The 16,838-nt window shown below is 37.8% G+C and overlaps 1 protein-coding gene across 13 annotated transcripts; it reads right to left on the reverse strand.

Moving 5' to 3' along the window:
- Window positions 1-5,782: 5,782 nt before the first annotated feature.
- LOC104602602 (receptor-like serine/threonine-protein kinase NCRK) lies at window positions 5,783-15,219 on the reverse strand. Of its 13 annotated transcripts, none has more exons than XM_010266346.3 (12): window positions 14,857-15,216; window positions 14,629-14,752; window positions 14,304-14,357; window positions 12,717-12,802; window positions 11,950-12,069; window positions 11,258-11,380; window positions 10,265-10,537; window positions 9,754-9,995; window positions 9,316-9,615; window positions 8,259-8,495; window positions 7,254-7,478; window positions 5,783-6,426 (listed from the first exon to the last, which is right to left on the reverse strand). In XM_010266346.3, the coding sequence occupies exons 4-12, from the start codon at window positions 12,784-12,786 to the stop codon at window positions 6,127-6,129; spliced, it is 1,890 nt and encodes a 629-aa protein (XP_010264648.1). In that variant the 5' UTR covers window positions 12,787-12,802; window positions 14,304-14,357; window positions 14,629-14,752; window positions 14,857-15,216; the 3' UTR covers window positions 5,783-6,126. The 13 variants fall into 13 exon arrangements, with proteins under 13 accessions (XP_010264648.1, XP_088755408.1, XP_010264645.1 ...); XM_088899282.1 differs by having other exon boundaries at window positions 9,754-9,869; window positions 14,846-15,216; XM_010266343.3 differs by having other exon boundaries at window positions 14,846-15,216.
- Window positions 15,220-16,838: the final 1,619 nt, after the last annotated feature.

Consider the following 16,838-nt stretch of genomic DNA (forward strand, 5'->3'; position numbering starts at 1 on the left):
TGGAGCATGAGAAGATGTAATGCCCAACTTGAGAGTGAGGTTTTGAAATGATGACACCCCAAGAGCTTTGGTTAGGTGATCTGTTGGCTGGTTGTTGCTACTAATGTGAAATGTTTTAATCTCATTATTCTGAATTTTCTCTCAAACAAAATGACAGTCAATGTCAATGTGCTTTGTGTGTTCATGGAAAACTAGATTGGTAGTGATACGGAGAGCAGTTTAACTATCACAATACAATTCCATGGGTGTTGCAATGTGAATTGTTAAATCTGTAAAGACCCGTTTAAGCCAAATGAGTTCTGAGGTTGTGATTGTCATAGCTCGATATTCGGCTTCTGCAGAGGATTGTGACACAATGTGCTGCTTCTTGGTCTTCCAAGAGATTGGAGACTACCCAAGCATTATGATATAACCTATTGTGGAGCGGCAGATAAGTGGACAACTAGCCTAGTCGGAGTCACAGAAAGCATAGACCACAAAGTCATTAGTGGATGGGATAAAGATGCCATGATAAGGAGTGGACTTGAGATATCTGACCACCCGTAAAGCAGCCTGAAGGTGCTCTTCTCGTGGATCTTGCATGAATTGACTGACTTGATTTATTGCGAAACTAAGATCAGGTCTTGTGGCCGTAATGTACAGGCGGCATCCCACCAAACGCCTATATTGGGTCGGATCTGAAAGAGCTGGACTGGCATCATTATTGAAGTGTCGTTGTTGTTCCATAGGAGTTGAACATAGTTTGCATTCATGCATCCCGGTTTCGTTCAAAATGTCAAAAATCTGTTTGTGCTTACTTAAGAAGATGCCTGAGTTTGAACGAGCCACCTCAACGCCCAAGAAATATGTCAAGGGTCCGAGATCCTTGATGCTGAAGCACTCATTGAGGTAAGATTTAAGGGAGGCAATACAGCTTGGATTATTTCCTGTGATTATGAGGTCATCTACATACACAAGGACTGCAACAAAGGAGTTGTCTTGTTTGCTTGTAAAAAGTGAGTAGTCTGCCACTGATTGGGTAAAACCGGCATGCAAGAGTGCATAAGTGAATTTTTTGAACCACATCCGTGAAGCTTATTTGAGACTGTATAAGGATTTTTGGAGTTTACAAACGCATTGATCGCCACCTTTGGAAAATCCAAGAGGGATGTGCATGTAAACCTCTTCTTGGAGCTCACCATGGAAAAATGCATTCTTTACATCAAGTTGATGAAGTTCCCAACACTTGGCAACAACCACTGTGAATAAGCAACGAATAGTAACAATCTTTACTACAGGTGCAAAGGTATCATGGTAGTCAAGGCTTCGACTTGATTGTAACCTTTTGCCACCAAACGGGCCTTATATCTCTCAATACTATCATCGGCTCTCAACTTGATCTTATAGACCCATTTTGAACCTATGGCCTTCTTTTCGGGTGACAAGCCTACAAGTGTCCATGTGTTATTCCACTCAAGTGCTTCAATTTTGATTGCCATTGCTTGTTGCCACTTGGGATCATTAACCACCTCAGCAAAGGAAGATGGTTCTATTTGTGAGGAAAATCATAGCTAGACAAGCACCTAGGCTGGTAACCGCATTAGCAAGAGAAGGTGGAAGTTGGTAGTCATATGAGCGCAAGTGAGTAGAGACTTGCCAAGGACTACGCGATCGTGAATCAGGTCGGGTTGAAACTTGGTGATTTTCTTCAATAGAAGTTTCAGTTTCAGATGAGCTTGTATTAGCTAGTATATCATCAGAAGGAAAATGTCCGGATGGTTCTAAGCCCTCTGTTTCTGGGCTTCCAACAAGTGAACTTGTGATTGGTGGTGGTGTTTCATGGTTGGATACAAGCAATTAGATGACAAGAGTAGTTGATGTTGAGTGTGAAGTCTAAAATGGAAATTGATCTTCATAAAATATGAAATCCCGTGAGGTAAAAATGTGTCCGGTGGCTATATCAAACACACGATACCCTTTTTGACCAAAGGGGTACCCAACAAACACACAACGTGTTTCCATGCTAGAAAATTTATCCTGAGGTTTTAGGTTGTACTTGTGCATAACAGAGAACTAAACACTCGCATATGGTTGTAACTTGGGGTTTGTTGCAGTAGTACTTCTGACAGAGATTTTCCAGAAAGGAACGGTGTTGGTAACCGGTTAATGATGTATGTGGCCGTGAGGAGACATTCGCCCTAGAATGTGACAGGTAGTGAAGCCTGGAAGCATAGTGCATGAGCGACTTCCAGCAGGTGACGGTGCTTGTGCTCTGCAACAGCATTTTGCTGAGGGCTTTCTATGCAAGAATGTTGTTGAGTTATGCCTTGTTCAATAAAGTAATTGAGTAGAGGAACATAAAAGAATCCTTGTCATTATCTGATCGAATTTGTCGAACGAAATGACCATATTGCCTTTTAACCATAGCACAAAAGGATATAAGATGACGAATAGCTTCAGATTTAAATTTCACAAGATAAGTCCAAGTACATCTCATATGATCACCAGCAATGGTAAGAAAGTAATGTGCGCCTGTATATAATGGAGTCTTGTACCCTCCCCACAAATCATAATGTATCAAGTCAGAGGGTTGAGTAGCTCGAGACTGCTAAATAGGAAATGGTATCCTGGACTGTTTGGCCCTGTGGCATGCATTGCAACAGTTGTTTTGAGGAAGGGTCAGAATTTCTAGAATGATTGATGATCAAGTTATGTCCAAGATACACAGTTCTGTAATGGGATGCAGTTGTAATAGTCCCATTCGGAAGATGAATTGGTTTGGAAGAATGCAGTTGAGTGCAACTAGATAACAATGGTGTAGTGGAAACCATATGGTCAGAGGCACCACTATCTAGAATCCATCCAACGGAAATAGTGGAGTGCTTACCATAAAGATTCACATGTGTAGCTGATTCATGGTTCTCTCTACTCAAAATACCTATCAACTGGTTATATTGCTGGATGGCCAGACCAATGATAGGTGATTCATTATCATTGGTGTCTGCATTAGCACATGAATTCTGTTATGGAATCTTTTTGGGATTTATAGAGCAATTTGGTCTACCTTTCTCCCATCTGGTAGGGTAACCTACAAGCTTGAAACATCGCTCCCTTGTGTGTCCAATTTTTTTGTAGTGATCGCAAACATACTTTGAATGATTGCGATTCTCAAAGTCTCGAGGCATGGATCTTAATACAGTATTTAATCAATGCAGCAACTTCAGGGTTGGGTGGCCCTCAAAGAGAGATTGGTAGCTGATGGCGCTCTTCTTGGATTACAAGAGAATACGCCTTGTTCAAACTCGGTAGTGGATCCGATCCCAGAATGTTCAATCGAATGACGTTGAAAGATTCATTTAAACCCATCAAGAATTGGTGGAGTTTTTCTTTCTCACAATCAGCAATGAAATGCTTCAAGGCTCCGCAGGTGCACTAAGGGAGATCAGTGAGACTTCTGTGTTCATCCCACATCCATGGGACATTGCTCTGCGCAAATCTTTCTTCTAACTCTTTCCAGATCATAGAAGCCAAGTCAATGAAGGCTACACTTTCGTGGAGTTCTTTGGCCAGAGAGTTGAACAGGCAAGAAACCACCATTGGGTTACCTTTAACCTAAGCTTTCTCTTATAGTGATGATCTTGATGGCCGTGATAAAGATCTGTCCACAAACCGGTATTTATTCTTTGTTCTCAGTGCATTCCGCATGGCTCGTTGCCATGTCGAATAATTGTCTCCAGTCAAAGAAAAGGATACAAGAATGCTCCCTGGGTTATCGGATGAGTGTAGGTAGTAAGGAGAAGTTGGATCAGATTTCATGGTTGTCACGGTTGGAAACAACGGCGGGTGCAACAACAAGAGGGAGGAGCTCAGTGATGAGCGACCAATGAAAAAAAAAAGGAATCATAGATCACCTCAGCAGTGAAAGGCAACAATGGAAGGAATTACAGGCTCTGATACCATGTAAAAATTAAGACAGAGAGGGTAGAGTGCAAAGACTTATCACAAATATTTGGAAGTTCATCACAAAAGGGTAAAACCTCATCGCAGGATTTCTTGAATTAAAATGAGTGAACGAATGAGTTATAAATACATTTCGTGTCAGTGTGTAACGGACTTGTAACTAGGGCTGCAAGTAGGGCCGGGTTAGGTCGGGTTGAGGCTAACCCTAGCCCAACCCTAACCCTAACCCAGCCCGACCTTCAACCCGACCAACCCAACCCTAACCCTAACCCTAACTAAATTCCTTCAACCCTAACCCAACCCAACCCAACCTTCTTCCCATCCTTTAAAACCTCATAGAATTTCTCAATTTTAGATCTTAACTCAACTTTCACTACATATATTAATCCTCTGTTTCATTAGTATTTGTTTGTTGACGTTATTTTTTTGTTCTTTTATTACATAATTCAGAAAAAACAAGTGTTAGAAATGACTATAGTTTATTATGAGTTATGACTTACGATAGATCTTTCTTGGGCAGCAAACAACATATATGACATGAAGAATAAAATTTTCAAAAAATATAAAATAATTAATGTTATTAAGGTTTTAGTCTTTCTGATTAGGATTAAGTGAAGTGATTATCTTAAAAGAAATACATGATACTATGTGGTGGGGTCCATACAAATATCATGCATCTAAACAAATCAATGTATGTTATATATTAATATAACATATATTTATATATGACACGTACTATTGACTCAGGTTCGGGTTGGGTCAGGTTGACTAAGGGGTCAACCCTCACCCAACCCGAAGTAAAGTCGGATTCATGAATTTCAACCCTATCCCTAACCCGAACATCAACCCAAACCAACCCAACCCAACTTTTCGGGTTGGATTCGGGCCAACCCGACCCAAGTTGCAGCCTTACTTGTAACTAATTGACGCGAGTGGTAGATGACACGTGGTTATGCAGCTGTACTACACTAAATATTCTAACATACTGAGACAACAATTGATCCTTGAAAGAAAATGAAAATAAAAAGGGACTACTGATGTGATGAGATTCGTCGTTCGGCTTTGGAGTTCAAAAGATGGGGTAGGAAAAACCCATATCTCAGATATGGGCTTCCTATCCTATGTTTTACATTGACGGTTTTTTGGCGCAGCTGGGCTTGCCCACCTCTTGCAAGGAAGGTCAATCTGATTTTCAACACTTAATCTCATCATCGACAACGTCTGAAAAACTCTAATCCTAAAATGCGAAATTGAATCATCCATTGGAAGAAAACCCAAATGCTTGAATTCAATATAGATTGGTTTTGACACATTTGAAGTTAGGAATTGGTGGAACTGTGCAGATGAAGTATTAATATATGATCAGGCTAGACCTTAACCTTATTCCTCCCTTCTCTTCTACGGCTGCTAATGGGGAAAAGGAATGTCCTATCATATGGACCTGCTTAACAATTTCAGAGCTTTCATGCATGTTTTATGGGATGTTGCAGATTATTGTCTTGGAGTCCAAGCGATTTGCTTCAATTGAATTTGCAAATTTCAATAAATACAAACGTGTTCTGTTTCTGTCTTTTGAAGTCATCCTGTGGATCTTCTTTTTCTTCTGAAGCTCGGTGAAAGACGACCATGAATGGGAGATCATTGAGACTAGGAAAGCACTATCAAGAATGGGACCAGTAGAAGGGTATAAACCCAGAAAGATCTCATTGGAGGAAGAACTCAAGGTGAAATTCAACTACACCTATATATCTCACTCAAATTTGCAAGAGGAGGTTGATATAAATAACTATGAGTGCAAAAGAACTCCCCGTCCAAATGAAGGCAAGTCAAGCAAAAACTAGGATTGCTTTGTATGTATTTTTTTATTTTATTTTTTTTGCAGTAAAACAATTTCTTTCTCATCTGTAATAATAAATGAAACAATAATGTAGCATTTATATTTCATGATCAGCTTTTCAAATTTTTTTGACATTCTAGTATTGCTTATCTGGAGTCCCGACTTGCAGGAAAGCTGAGAACCAATCCTTGACTGTGAGAACTGAGAACCAATCCTTCCTCAGATGGATTTGCCTTCTTGTTTTCTTTTTCCAAGAGCAAGTTCAATCAGCAAGCACGTTTAACCCCAAGAAATGAGCATTTAGCACTAGCCATGGTTCTGGGTATTCTTGCCCAAATTTTCTAATAAAATCATAGGTTTTGAATGTTTGCCATGTGGAATGATTCAAACCGGGGTTCAGTTAAGTCCACTATCTCATCCTCTGGAGAACGGCAATTCAAACCGGGGTTCAATTTTTCTATACACTCAGCCGATATTACTGTGCCTGCCTCTTTCTTATTGTCTTCAACACATAAATTACGATGCACATGTAGTGGCAACGAAGACCAAGCAGAGCCTCTTCTCAAGTTCTCTGCATCAAGGGAACAATCTGGCTCATCTTCATACCTCTCCTTGTCTACCACACTTTTCATGCTATGAGTTGATAAGCTCTGCATGATCCATTCTAAAGGTAAATTAATCAAATAGCTCAGAAGATGAAAGAATAGTAAATGGTACACACAAACTTAATGGAAATGGGGCAATGATTTTGAGGCAAAATTAGGGAGTTCCTTTTTCATTTTACCAAAAAAAAATTGAGAGTTGAATTAAACACACAAAAAATCACTATTTTATTGCAAAATAAGCAGAGGAGAGAATCAACACTCAACATGGTTTTGTCTGGATTCCCATAGTGTTCAATCAAACTATTATTTTCCAAATAAAACATTAAAGAAGCATCCTCGTTTTGGGCAATGCTGAATATTTGAAAGGAGCAGATCATAATCTATACTATTATAAAGTGGATACTTACCTTGGTTTTGATGCAAGTGATAAAAGTTAAATTTGATTATATAATGTCAACTTATATGTTCACCATTTACTTGTGCATGTGTATAGAATGTGCCCTTGCACTAGTACAATAAAAGTTAAACCCAAATATATTGAAATCACTAAAATATGATTGTTGGGACCATTTCTTGAAATGATGGTAAAATCTTGGGTTCACAAGTGCGCAAGGCATGGGTTCGAGTTGACAATGGCCACTTTCCAAAGGTTAGGTCTCTATCCCCTCCCAAGACCCCAGATATCCAGGACCAACATTGGGAAAATGGTCTTTCTTTTTTACCTAGACATAAGACAGAATCTGTATTATGATCTTAAACAATACTTTGACATGTTTGATTTGGAATAATAGTTTATCTGAAAAGAAGCAAAGAGCCATCACAGAATCTGTGCTAAAAGCACTTGTAAAGGGAATGATGAAATGCATGATTACCTGGAAAAGGCTTAAAGAGAAATTTCGCCTGGATTTCTCTGGTGTAATAGTGGAAAGGATTTGAACAACCTCACTCATGGTTGGTCTAGAGTCAGGATCCAAAAGCAGGCACTCCTTCGCCAAGTAAGCCATTATCTGCATCTCCTCTTCTGGGAAATTCCCATTCAAAAGTGGGTCAGGCAATTCCAAAATCACCCTTTTGCTATCCTGTAAACGAGGGGTAGCCTACAATAGGAGCAAAAAACATTGTAATTCAAATCAGTATGTTCTCAATTTTCTCCTGATTACATGGACAAAGAAGATCCTAATATATCAAAGTAACTACACATCCATAGAGGGCATCTAAAAAGCTCCCCTTCCGCCAATTCTAGATGCAGCTACAAAATCAAATATTTTCTTACCAGCCCATCTAATAAACAATTCACTTCATGGCTTCACATTGGCATAGAAATCATTAGGTCAACCATGATAGTTAAATCAGTCACACTCAATTAGAAAGCATGAGGTTGGAACAATGTTTTAAAGCCTAGCCGTTCAACCATGATGGTTTCAACCAGGCCATGGATTAGCTGTTCAACCAAATTGGTCAACTCATGATACTATAATAAAGTTAAAAACTTAAAATATAAAATAGCACTAAACAGGTTAAATGGGTCAACAGTTTTTTTTATAAAATGGCATGTTTGACCAGTCTGACCACACAGGTCAACAGTGGGTTGAAATAAAAGATATTGCCAAGCTAAGATGTGTCTAATTGATGGGGAACCTTAGCTTGGCCAATTCAAACAAGTTGCGCCCTACAGAAAGAGAAAGCACAAAGTTTCTAGAAGAGGAGCACTCTAATTCTTTTCATGGATTTACCAAAATGTTTTTTCAACCAAATGCAAGAGAGAAGGAAATAGGAGCTTCCACAAGAAATAGGAATATGTGAATCCAACAAAAACAAAAGAGATCAACTAAAAATAATCTTTTACCACCAAAGAAAATGACAGCATTGTAATTTACCCATATGACAAGGCTTTCTTCTCCTTTGTTGGCTGATTTTTGGATTGGTTTCCGACCACTGATTAACTCCAGAAGAACAACTCCAAAACTGAAAACATCTGACTTTAGAGAGGCCCTTCCAACAATGGCATACTCTGGAGCAAAATATCCAAAAGTCCCCTGCATTCTTGCTGGAGAATTCGAACAGCTAGGAAGGTCATCAGTCCTCAAGCGTTTGGCCATACCAAGATCACTTATCTGTGTGCATAAGTGAACCAATAAGAAAGAAGGGTTTCTAAGTTCATATGCCATCAGGAAAGCTACATTTTTCAAAACTTTGACTTCACGAAGAGCAATGATAGCCTTGTGGGATTACAGATTCCTTCATCACCAAGCACAAGAAATGTACCGTACGTGATACAACTTGCATGGAAGGCTGTTCTCATGTAGGTGATAGCCTTGTGGGCTAGCATTAAGCAATTGCAAATATTGCAGAAACAACAATTTTTTTTCCTTTGGTATATTTAAATGAAATTGAAGTTTGTGCTATAGTCAAACCCTGGCCAACCAAATTGACATAATGGAATTATCAGTCAACTTGTATTTTTATCCTTTTTTCTTTAGGCTCAGTTTGGAAGGGGTACAAATACAAATACGTAGGGTGAAAAACCTTGTATTTTGTATTATTTTATATGTATTTGTACTGTACATATTTGTATTTATACTCTTTCCAAACTACGCCTTAGGAAATATCAATGATGCTGGAAAAGTATGATACTAGAAAAACTTTAACAAATCAGAACCCCCACCATGAATTTTGATGAATATCAGCTGATTGGTTACCACTTTTATGATACCAATTGATTGGTTATAAATTTTTTAGGTATCAAGCCTTTCCAGTATCATAGTCAGACATATTTTTTGTTGGTGGGGGGGTTAAAAGACTATGGGTTCAAGTGCCCCCCACCCACAAAAAAAAAGGTTCAAGTTAGAGTTGCCACTTCATGCTAAAAATGCCAAATAGCTGGATCTAGTATTAAGTAATGGATTGGGGTTTCAACAAATTCAAGATTCTTACTTTAGGTCTCCACTTATCATCTAGAAGAATGTTGGTTGATTTGATATCTCGATGCAATATCCTTGGAGCAGCAGCTTCATGCAGATACTCCAAGCCCCTTGCAGCCCCAAGAGCAATATTAACACGAGTTCCCCAGTCCATGGGTTCTTTCCCTGGAGCCCCATCTAAACAATCTCTAAGGTTGCCATTGGACATGTATTCAAAGACAAGTAGCCTCTCAGCCTGTTTCCCGTGTGACTCCAAGCAGTAGCCAAGCAAAGGTACCACGTGACAGTGGTTGAATCTTGAAATCAGTTCAATCTGCAGAAACAAAAATTTGTCAGTCTTCAAGGCTGCAGCCTAGATTACAATATTTTGTTAATGCTTTCCTGAGGTCTGCAGACAGCTAGAGACCTTTAGCAACAAATAAAAAGCAGCAGCATCTAGGGGGAGAGATACCTCAGTGGAAAACTCAACAATTGCATCAGGCCCACCCTGAGTCTTTAGTCGCTTAACAGCAACAATCTTGCCATCTTTGAGTTGACCCCGATAAACACAGCTGCTTCCTCCAAGCCCTATCAGATTGGAATTGGAGAATTTATTGGTTGCAAGCTCCAACTCAGAATAAGTAAAATGGGTAATTGTCCCAGTTACTGTTCCTATTTTTCTTTTAAACATGAAAGAAGCTCCTAGCATACACTCTGCATCAAAATAAAAAGGAAAGTTTAATAAGTGGTTTTGAGACTTTTGTTACCAAAGCAAATATTGGACCTCAAACAGCACCCAGGGGATGTGGGATATGTTAAGAAAGTAGAATAAGTATTTTGTAATATTTTTAAGATAGAATAAAATCTTCAAGCTGTTTCTTTCTGAACAAGAATATCCTTTGAAAAGTAAAATCTCATGCCCATCATCAGCTCAAATTCTTAAAAAAGAATAAGGCAGATAAATGAAAACGCTCTGATTTTACCTGTTATGGGGTGCAAAGGAGAATTTATTTGAACTTTGGATTCTGGTATTGAAGAAGACATATGGCTTATTAGGTTGGTAGCGCTGTTACAGCTTGTGTCTCTATCTGATAAAAATATTGGAGGTTGAACAGGACATTTGTCCCTGCAATACATATAGCATCCCAGCAAAGCAAGAAATGCAACAGTCATAGGCACCACACAAAACAAGAGAATGTACATAATGAATTTGCTGGACATATGCTTCCTTGATGCTTTCGCGTCTACTGGAAAACCTGCATGGCAAGCATTAAGACAAACCACTCTAAGCATGTTATGATTTATGAAGCAGAAGCTATGAATCATTAACCTTCCATGTTTTTATTTGAGTCTGTTTATGTGTGTCTCTGTGTGTGTCACGACCTTGTCACTTGTGGTACATAGATCATTCTGAAAATTTGGCTTAATCAGCTGGAAAAGCCTGGGGAAATTCATATGCCAGAACTAGGATAAAATCCTGTATTCTATCTCCACCAATCAACTACTCACTCACTTCCCCACTCAAAAGGAGAAAAAGAAAACAAAAATTCCTACCAATTAATTGCATTATACTGAATTTGGCATAAATAAACAGAAAGAAATACGGAGAATCCATGGTTCAACATGCTCAATGAGTCCTCAGCCACTGTAAAGCTTTATACAGAGTCACAGCTACACTTTCTTCTAGTAGGAATTCTCAATTGATGGGCCATTCTTGGAGGGATAAAGTCAATGCAAGACCAGCTTGGAACTAGTATCTACATGATTTCTGGAACCAATTTAAAGTGTTAACCTTGATATTTACAGTAGAGCTGAATTTTCAGCTTTAGATAAGACAGCCACCACATCAGGATCTCATTGGAGCAATTATGAATGACTACAAGTTCAGCATATGATTTATTTACATTACAACTATAGAAGTATGGGTAAACGAGGACTATTCAAAATCAGCATTTCACATTGAAAAGGCACATTACCAGATGTGCAGTTGCAGGCTGTGAAACAAGTAGAATCATGAATACCAGCTGCTGCTGCGGAAAATCCCTCAGCAGCACAAATACAGGTCCATCTTTCTTCACTTGATCCTCCAACAGATTTTTCTGCCATAAAAAATAATGCAATATAATTTTTAAAATATTGTAGTAGATGATATTTCCTCATAAATGCAACTTAGGAAAAGAATGAACATATTAAAGTTAATTCAGTTTGCAAAATACTACACATTTTTTGGAGAGAGAGAGAGAGAGAGGGTCATATCCCTGAATCGCACAAATTTGTTTTGAATGAATACCATTAAGAGACTTACATTTGTAGGTCTCTCACAAAAAATATAGCTGTAACAGATTCCATATATGGATCTATTATAGTTTTGAAATTTCAGGGTTAAGACACACACAAAGGTGAAGGAAAAAAAAGAATAAGCATTGTAAAGCTTTTCAAAAGCATTGTTTAGCTAATAAGTGCAACCTTTTCTGGAAAAAACCAACTGAATTTTGTGGATTTATCAAAGTAAATAACTATTTTCATGCTCATTTCCAATAAAAGAGTTCCATTTCTAACAAACTAATACAGGATTCATATTGAGATTAATTTCTTTTCTGACCCCAAGAAAGGCAATATTTTTGTAGATGATAATCCAAGTTATCCCTTAACAATTTAGGCAGCATACCAGGAATGCAATCACAGGATGTGGAACAGTTGGATGCAAATACATAACTCTGATTGCCTTGTTGAGCAGAAGCACACAAACAGGTCCACTTGTTCATTCCAGACTCTTGAGAAAGATCATCTGTCAGTGATCAGTTAAATTGAATGTGATTATCAGAGTGGCTTGAAATGGTATATGCACATAATTCGAGGCAAACATATAGTGCTAAACTCTACTACTGAAACAAGAGAAAAAAAAAACATGCAGAGTTTGTTTACATGGGGATAATACTTATCGTAGGTGAGATATAGGGCAATTCACAACAGAACATAAGGACAACTTAACAACCCATTATCATTCAGTAGCACTGACCTAGGAGATCTTTGCTGCAGATAATTCACCTCTGGTTAGAGAACCTAATCATCAAAGCTATCTATTTCCTTCTAGATCATTACCATAGTACCAGAAGATGTTTAGAATCATTACATCCTATTGTTTTTATCCCAATGAATCCACAACCTGGGAACTTTGAGTTGAGGGTCATGGACCACATCAATATTAAGCCATTTGAAGGCTATCAAAAATTTAGACCAGGCAAGTAACTCTAGTTTGCCCTCAGCTATATGATCAATGGATAAAGCAAAAGAAACAGAAGAAGTAGTATAAGAATTGGTTCTAACTACACAAAATGTGCTGAAACTAGACTGTATAAGCAAGGGCAACCATATATGATCAGTGGTTAGGGGAAAAAACTCAAAAAAGGTATAGCATAGAAAATTGATACTAACCACATAATATGTACTGAAAACAGAGTAAGCAAATGATACAAGCAAGGGCAGATTCCAACTGGAACTTCATTGTTTCATCGCAAACACTAAACCAAAAGGCAGAAGAGACTGTTAGAGTACGTTCAGTTTTAGATACAAATAGAATGCAGAAGCACGTATTGTTTTCAGAATGAAACTAAAATATGGTTAATTGCTTTTCTTTCAAGTTTCAACTGTTACACAGGACCAGCAGGAACTTGATTTGTGAGGTCATTTAATATGTAAATAAGTTTACTTTTAAGTCATCTGACAAGTGGCAAAGGAGATTGTTTAGATTTAAAGACAGTGTCTTTATATACGCCTTAAGAGCTTCATCTCTAATTTTCTAAAACTACATTCCCAACAGAGATCATCTGAAAATAACTGGTAATATTCAATCAATTAATTGTTTGTCATTGCAACTTGGTCATTGTGGAATGTTAAGTGATCATTGTGGTTTTGTTTCTATCACAAACAGGTTTGACAGCCATGCAGCTGACGAAATATGACAGTAAATTCATGTAAATGGACACTAACACATTTCCTTGTGATCAACAATTGGTACAAGATCTCTGACAAATTGACATCTAAGAGCCTAAGAGATCTGGTAACATTGAACACAAGTCAGCATGGAACTGAAACAAGAAAACAGTCTTACACAGCTAATTTTCAGAAAAAAGAGTGTCCATGTTACAAAACTCTAAATTGATCTAAAGAACTCATATTTCATAAGCAGATAAAAGTTGTCAAGGAAATATCATGAGGTATAATTTAAGCAATTAATTGAAGCTTCATGAGAAATAAAAGTTTTCATAATCTCAGATTCTTGAACCTGCACCAGAATACAAATGCACCTCAATATTCTGTCCAAGCATCGGAACAAACATCCAAAGAATAGAGTACAATATAACAATAATAAATGATAAGACCAAGAAGCATCAACCAATGAAAACAAAAAAAAATTTACATTTAGCAAGTGTTTGTCAACCTCAAACCCAATAAGACTATTAAGATTCTAAAAAGGGAACTAAAAAACGGAGCAATTTTCTTAATAACTAGATACTCAGATTTGGGGCTTTTTTTTGGGGGGGGGGGGGGGGGGGGGGGGTGGGCTCGACAGCTAAAATTCAACAGGGACTGCATTTGACTTCTCCTCTCTAGTACTTTCAGCATAAGTTTTTGGAAATTGAATATGAAAGAACACTGGGCAAACATCCACACGAAAGACATATTACGAGTACAGAAAAGTATATATGGTGATGCTGTCAAGCAGATGATTGGGTGTACAGAACTGTAAATTTCAATTCATCTCAACTTGAATTCCTAATAAAAGCTTATGCAAGAAAAAGTAGACCAAATTTAAGCTCTAATGCTTCATAATCCCAAAGAGAGTACACACAGTTACATATGCATGAAAGGCAATAAGCGAGCCAAAAACAAAATATTTGCTCTCAGATTTCTATGAAAGCCATAATGATAGGTCCACAGTGCTTTCAACGCAACCAAATATACAAAAAGGACAGAAAGATGAGGTAAGAAACGCGCATGAAGGAGGGGAAACCCAGATACCAAATTAGTTCCAGAAAGCCGCAGAGTGAAATGACCGTTCATCAAAGGAGGAGACTGAAAAACAGCAAGAAAGATCGACCAGCTTCATTCTCAGTAGTTGCCAAACAATATTTAAACACAGGAAAGAGGACGAAAACAAAATATGATGAATGATTATACACAAATATCCTTAGCAGATCAGTAACCATAACAGAGAAAAAGAAAAGAATAATGAAAATAAATACATAAAAGGCAGCACAGAACAGACAACCGACAATAAGACGATACAATAGGCATTGATTAGATATACAAATATTCAAAGGGAAAAAACACCTCCATTACCCACCTATGCGAAAGCAACTAATTCGCAGCTCGAAAGAGACGCACCAACCATCAAATTAGACATATTGGTTTTCAGGAACGCTGCTTGGTCACTCAGAAGTTGAAAACTTGAACGCTTCAAATGAAATCTGTAGACATGGGAAAATGCTCAAGCTTTCGAAGATCTGCAGAACAACAGCAAGCTAAATAAACTTGGCTCGAAGCCATTCTTAATTTCATACGGTAATGTAACTGTAATGATATGAGTATGACGTGAGAGGGGGAAAGAGAATTTCAGCTCAGCGTATTTAATCGTCACAGGCTTTGAAGGCAGATTGCAGTGAATGGTGTCGGCTGCTACGCAGCACTGGTGTAGTCGTGGCGCGTTATTTTGGATAGTCGTGAAGAATCGCAGGTGAATCGGGCCTCGCATAATGAAATGAAGGACCCCCACCACCAATCATCAGCTCCCCCGGACAATCAACGCCGGAAGATCAGAGGCGTCCAAACTCCAAACACAATTAATTTCTCGCTCTCTCAAGAGCGTGCTTTGCAGGTTGAAACTGCAAGCAAGCGAGTATAATGTGATCTCTGACTAGTCATCGTTTTTGTAAGAAATCGGACGAGGGATCCTCTATCTATCAATTCATTGATTTTAATTAGTGAGATGGACACCTAGGCCTGTACGTACATAATAAATAAATAATACAGACTCGGAAGAAAATCCGATTATTTTTTGGTTTGGGTTTATTTATTATGTGGAGGCCATTTCTCATTTTTCTCTCCTTTAATTCTTTAAATAAATAAAAACGATAACGATAGGATACGATTCGATACGATACGAATATACGATGTGAGACGTGGCCCTTGCCTTGGAGCTGTGATCATGGCTCTGGAGTCTGGACCACCACATTATTTCAGTTGGAGCTATCAAACATGGGTTGCCACTGCAACATATCAAGCTTCTCATTTTGTGGGGCCAGGGTGTGGAGCGTGCATTGAGTAATGGGTATTGGGTAGGGTAGGTCCTCGAGGACTTCTCACGATGCATGTTTTTCGTCATCCTCCACGCCCAAGCCCAGGCCCAGGCCCAAATGACTCATGTCTCACCCTATAATATTCTTCATCCACGAATCTCTTTCGTTTGATATCTATGGACTATGGTTGCCCACAAATTTAATTTCCCTATGGGACATCTTAAGACCAAGTTTGTAAGCGATTAAAAATAAATGGTTATTTAAAAAATTAATTATTTTGGGCCGAGATCACGCCAGTAGTATTTTGAAAAAATTCCACTTTAGTATCCGGGGTAGTGTTAAGTTAGTATCAAAACTTTTAAACGTGTCACTGCATTTTCAAAAAAGTGTCAAGTTGGTCATTTCCGTTAATCGATCGTCAGTTATTTGTTGAAAATGTCAAAAATACCCTCCAAAAAAAGACAATGTTCATTATCTTTTACCTTGAGATTGAACCAACCGGTTAAGGTGTTTGAGATTCTAGACTAATGAAGTCCTTGTCTTCTACCTTTAGATCTGAAATACATTCTTGTCTAGTTATTTCTTTACTTTCATTTATTGTTTCTCTTTATCATATTTCATGTTTTTTCTCTCTTTTTCTTTGAAAATAACCAATTCAGTCTCAAGATAGAAGACAATAAACAGTATCTTCTTTTAAATGGTAGTTTTGACATTTTCAATAGATAACTGACGGTTGATTAACGACAAAAACCAATCAAACACTTTTTGAAAGTTTAACTACTACAATAACACGTTTAAAAGTTCAGATACTAACTTAACACTACCTCCAAAGTTGAGGGTTAAAATGAAATTTTTCTTAGTATTTTTTATCAGTTGGGGAATAAACTAAAAAGCTTAAAAGTTGGGAATTGTTTTTTGTCTATCTTGGCCAGCAACATCTCATTTGAAAACACCTATACTAAATCAGTTCTTTTATACCAAATGTTAATAAATACTTTTTAAAATAAACACTGTTACACTTGGCCTAATTCCTTTCACTTAAAAATTAATTAAGTGTTAGGAAGAAAATTACATCACAAATTCAAAAGATAAATAGCCCACATATATAGATTTTTCTTTACTATCTCCCTTACACCCTTGAAAAAATATCAATCGCTTTTGCCAATTATTAGTTAAATAAAAGAAAACGGATAAAATATTTGTATGATGGGGTGTCAGTTGGGCAGTGTGTAAATATTTTCAAGTTTTTTTCTGAATG

This window comes from Nelumbo nucifera, chromosome 2 (genome assembly GCF_055504915.1).
Source record: "Nelumbo nucifera cultivar China Antique chromosome 2, China Antique-T2T, whole genome shotgun sequence".
NCBI classification, from domain to species: domain Eukaryota; kingdom Viridiplantae; phylum Streptophyta; class Magnoliopsida; order Proteales; family Nelumbonaceae; genus Nelumbo; species Nelumbo nucifera.

Excerpts from the sequence above, each read along its gene's own strand:
- LOC104602602 (XM_088899277.1), bottom strand. The coding sequence starts at position 12,786 with ATGAAGTTCCAGTTGGAATCTGCCCTTGCTTGTATCATTTGCTTACTC. Across the intron at positions 11,381-11,949 it reads ATCCTGTGATTGCATTCCTG|AAAAATCTGTTGGAGGATCA; the intron begins GTATGCTGCCTA and ends TTTTTATGGCAG. Across the intron at positions 9,616-9,753 it reads TTGTTGAGTTTTCCACTGAG|ATTGAACTGATTTCAAGATT; the intron begins GTATCTCTCCCC and ends TTGTTTCTGCAG.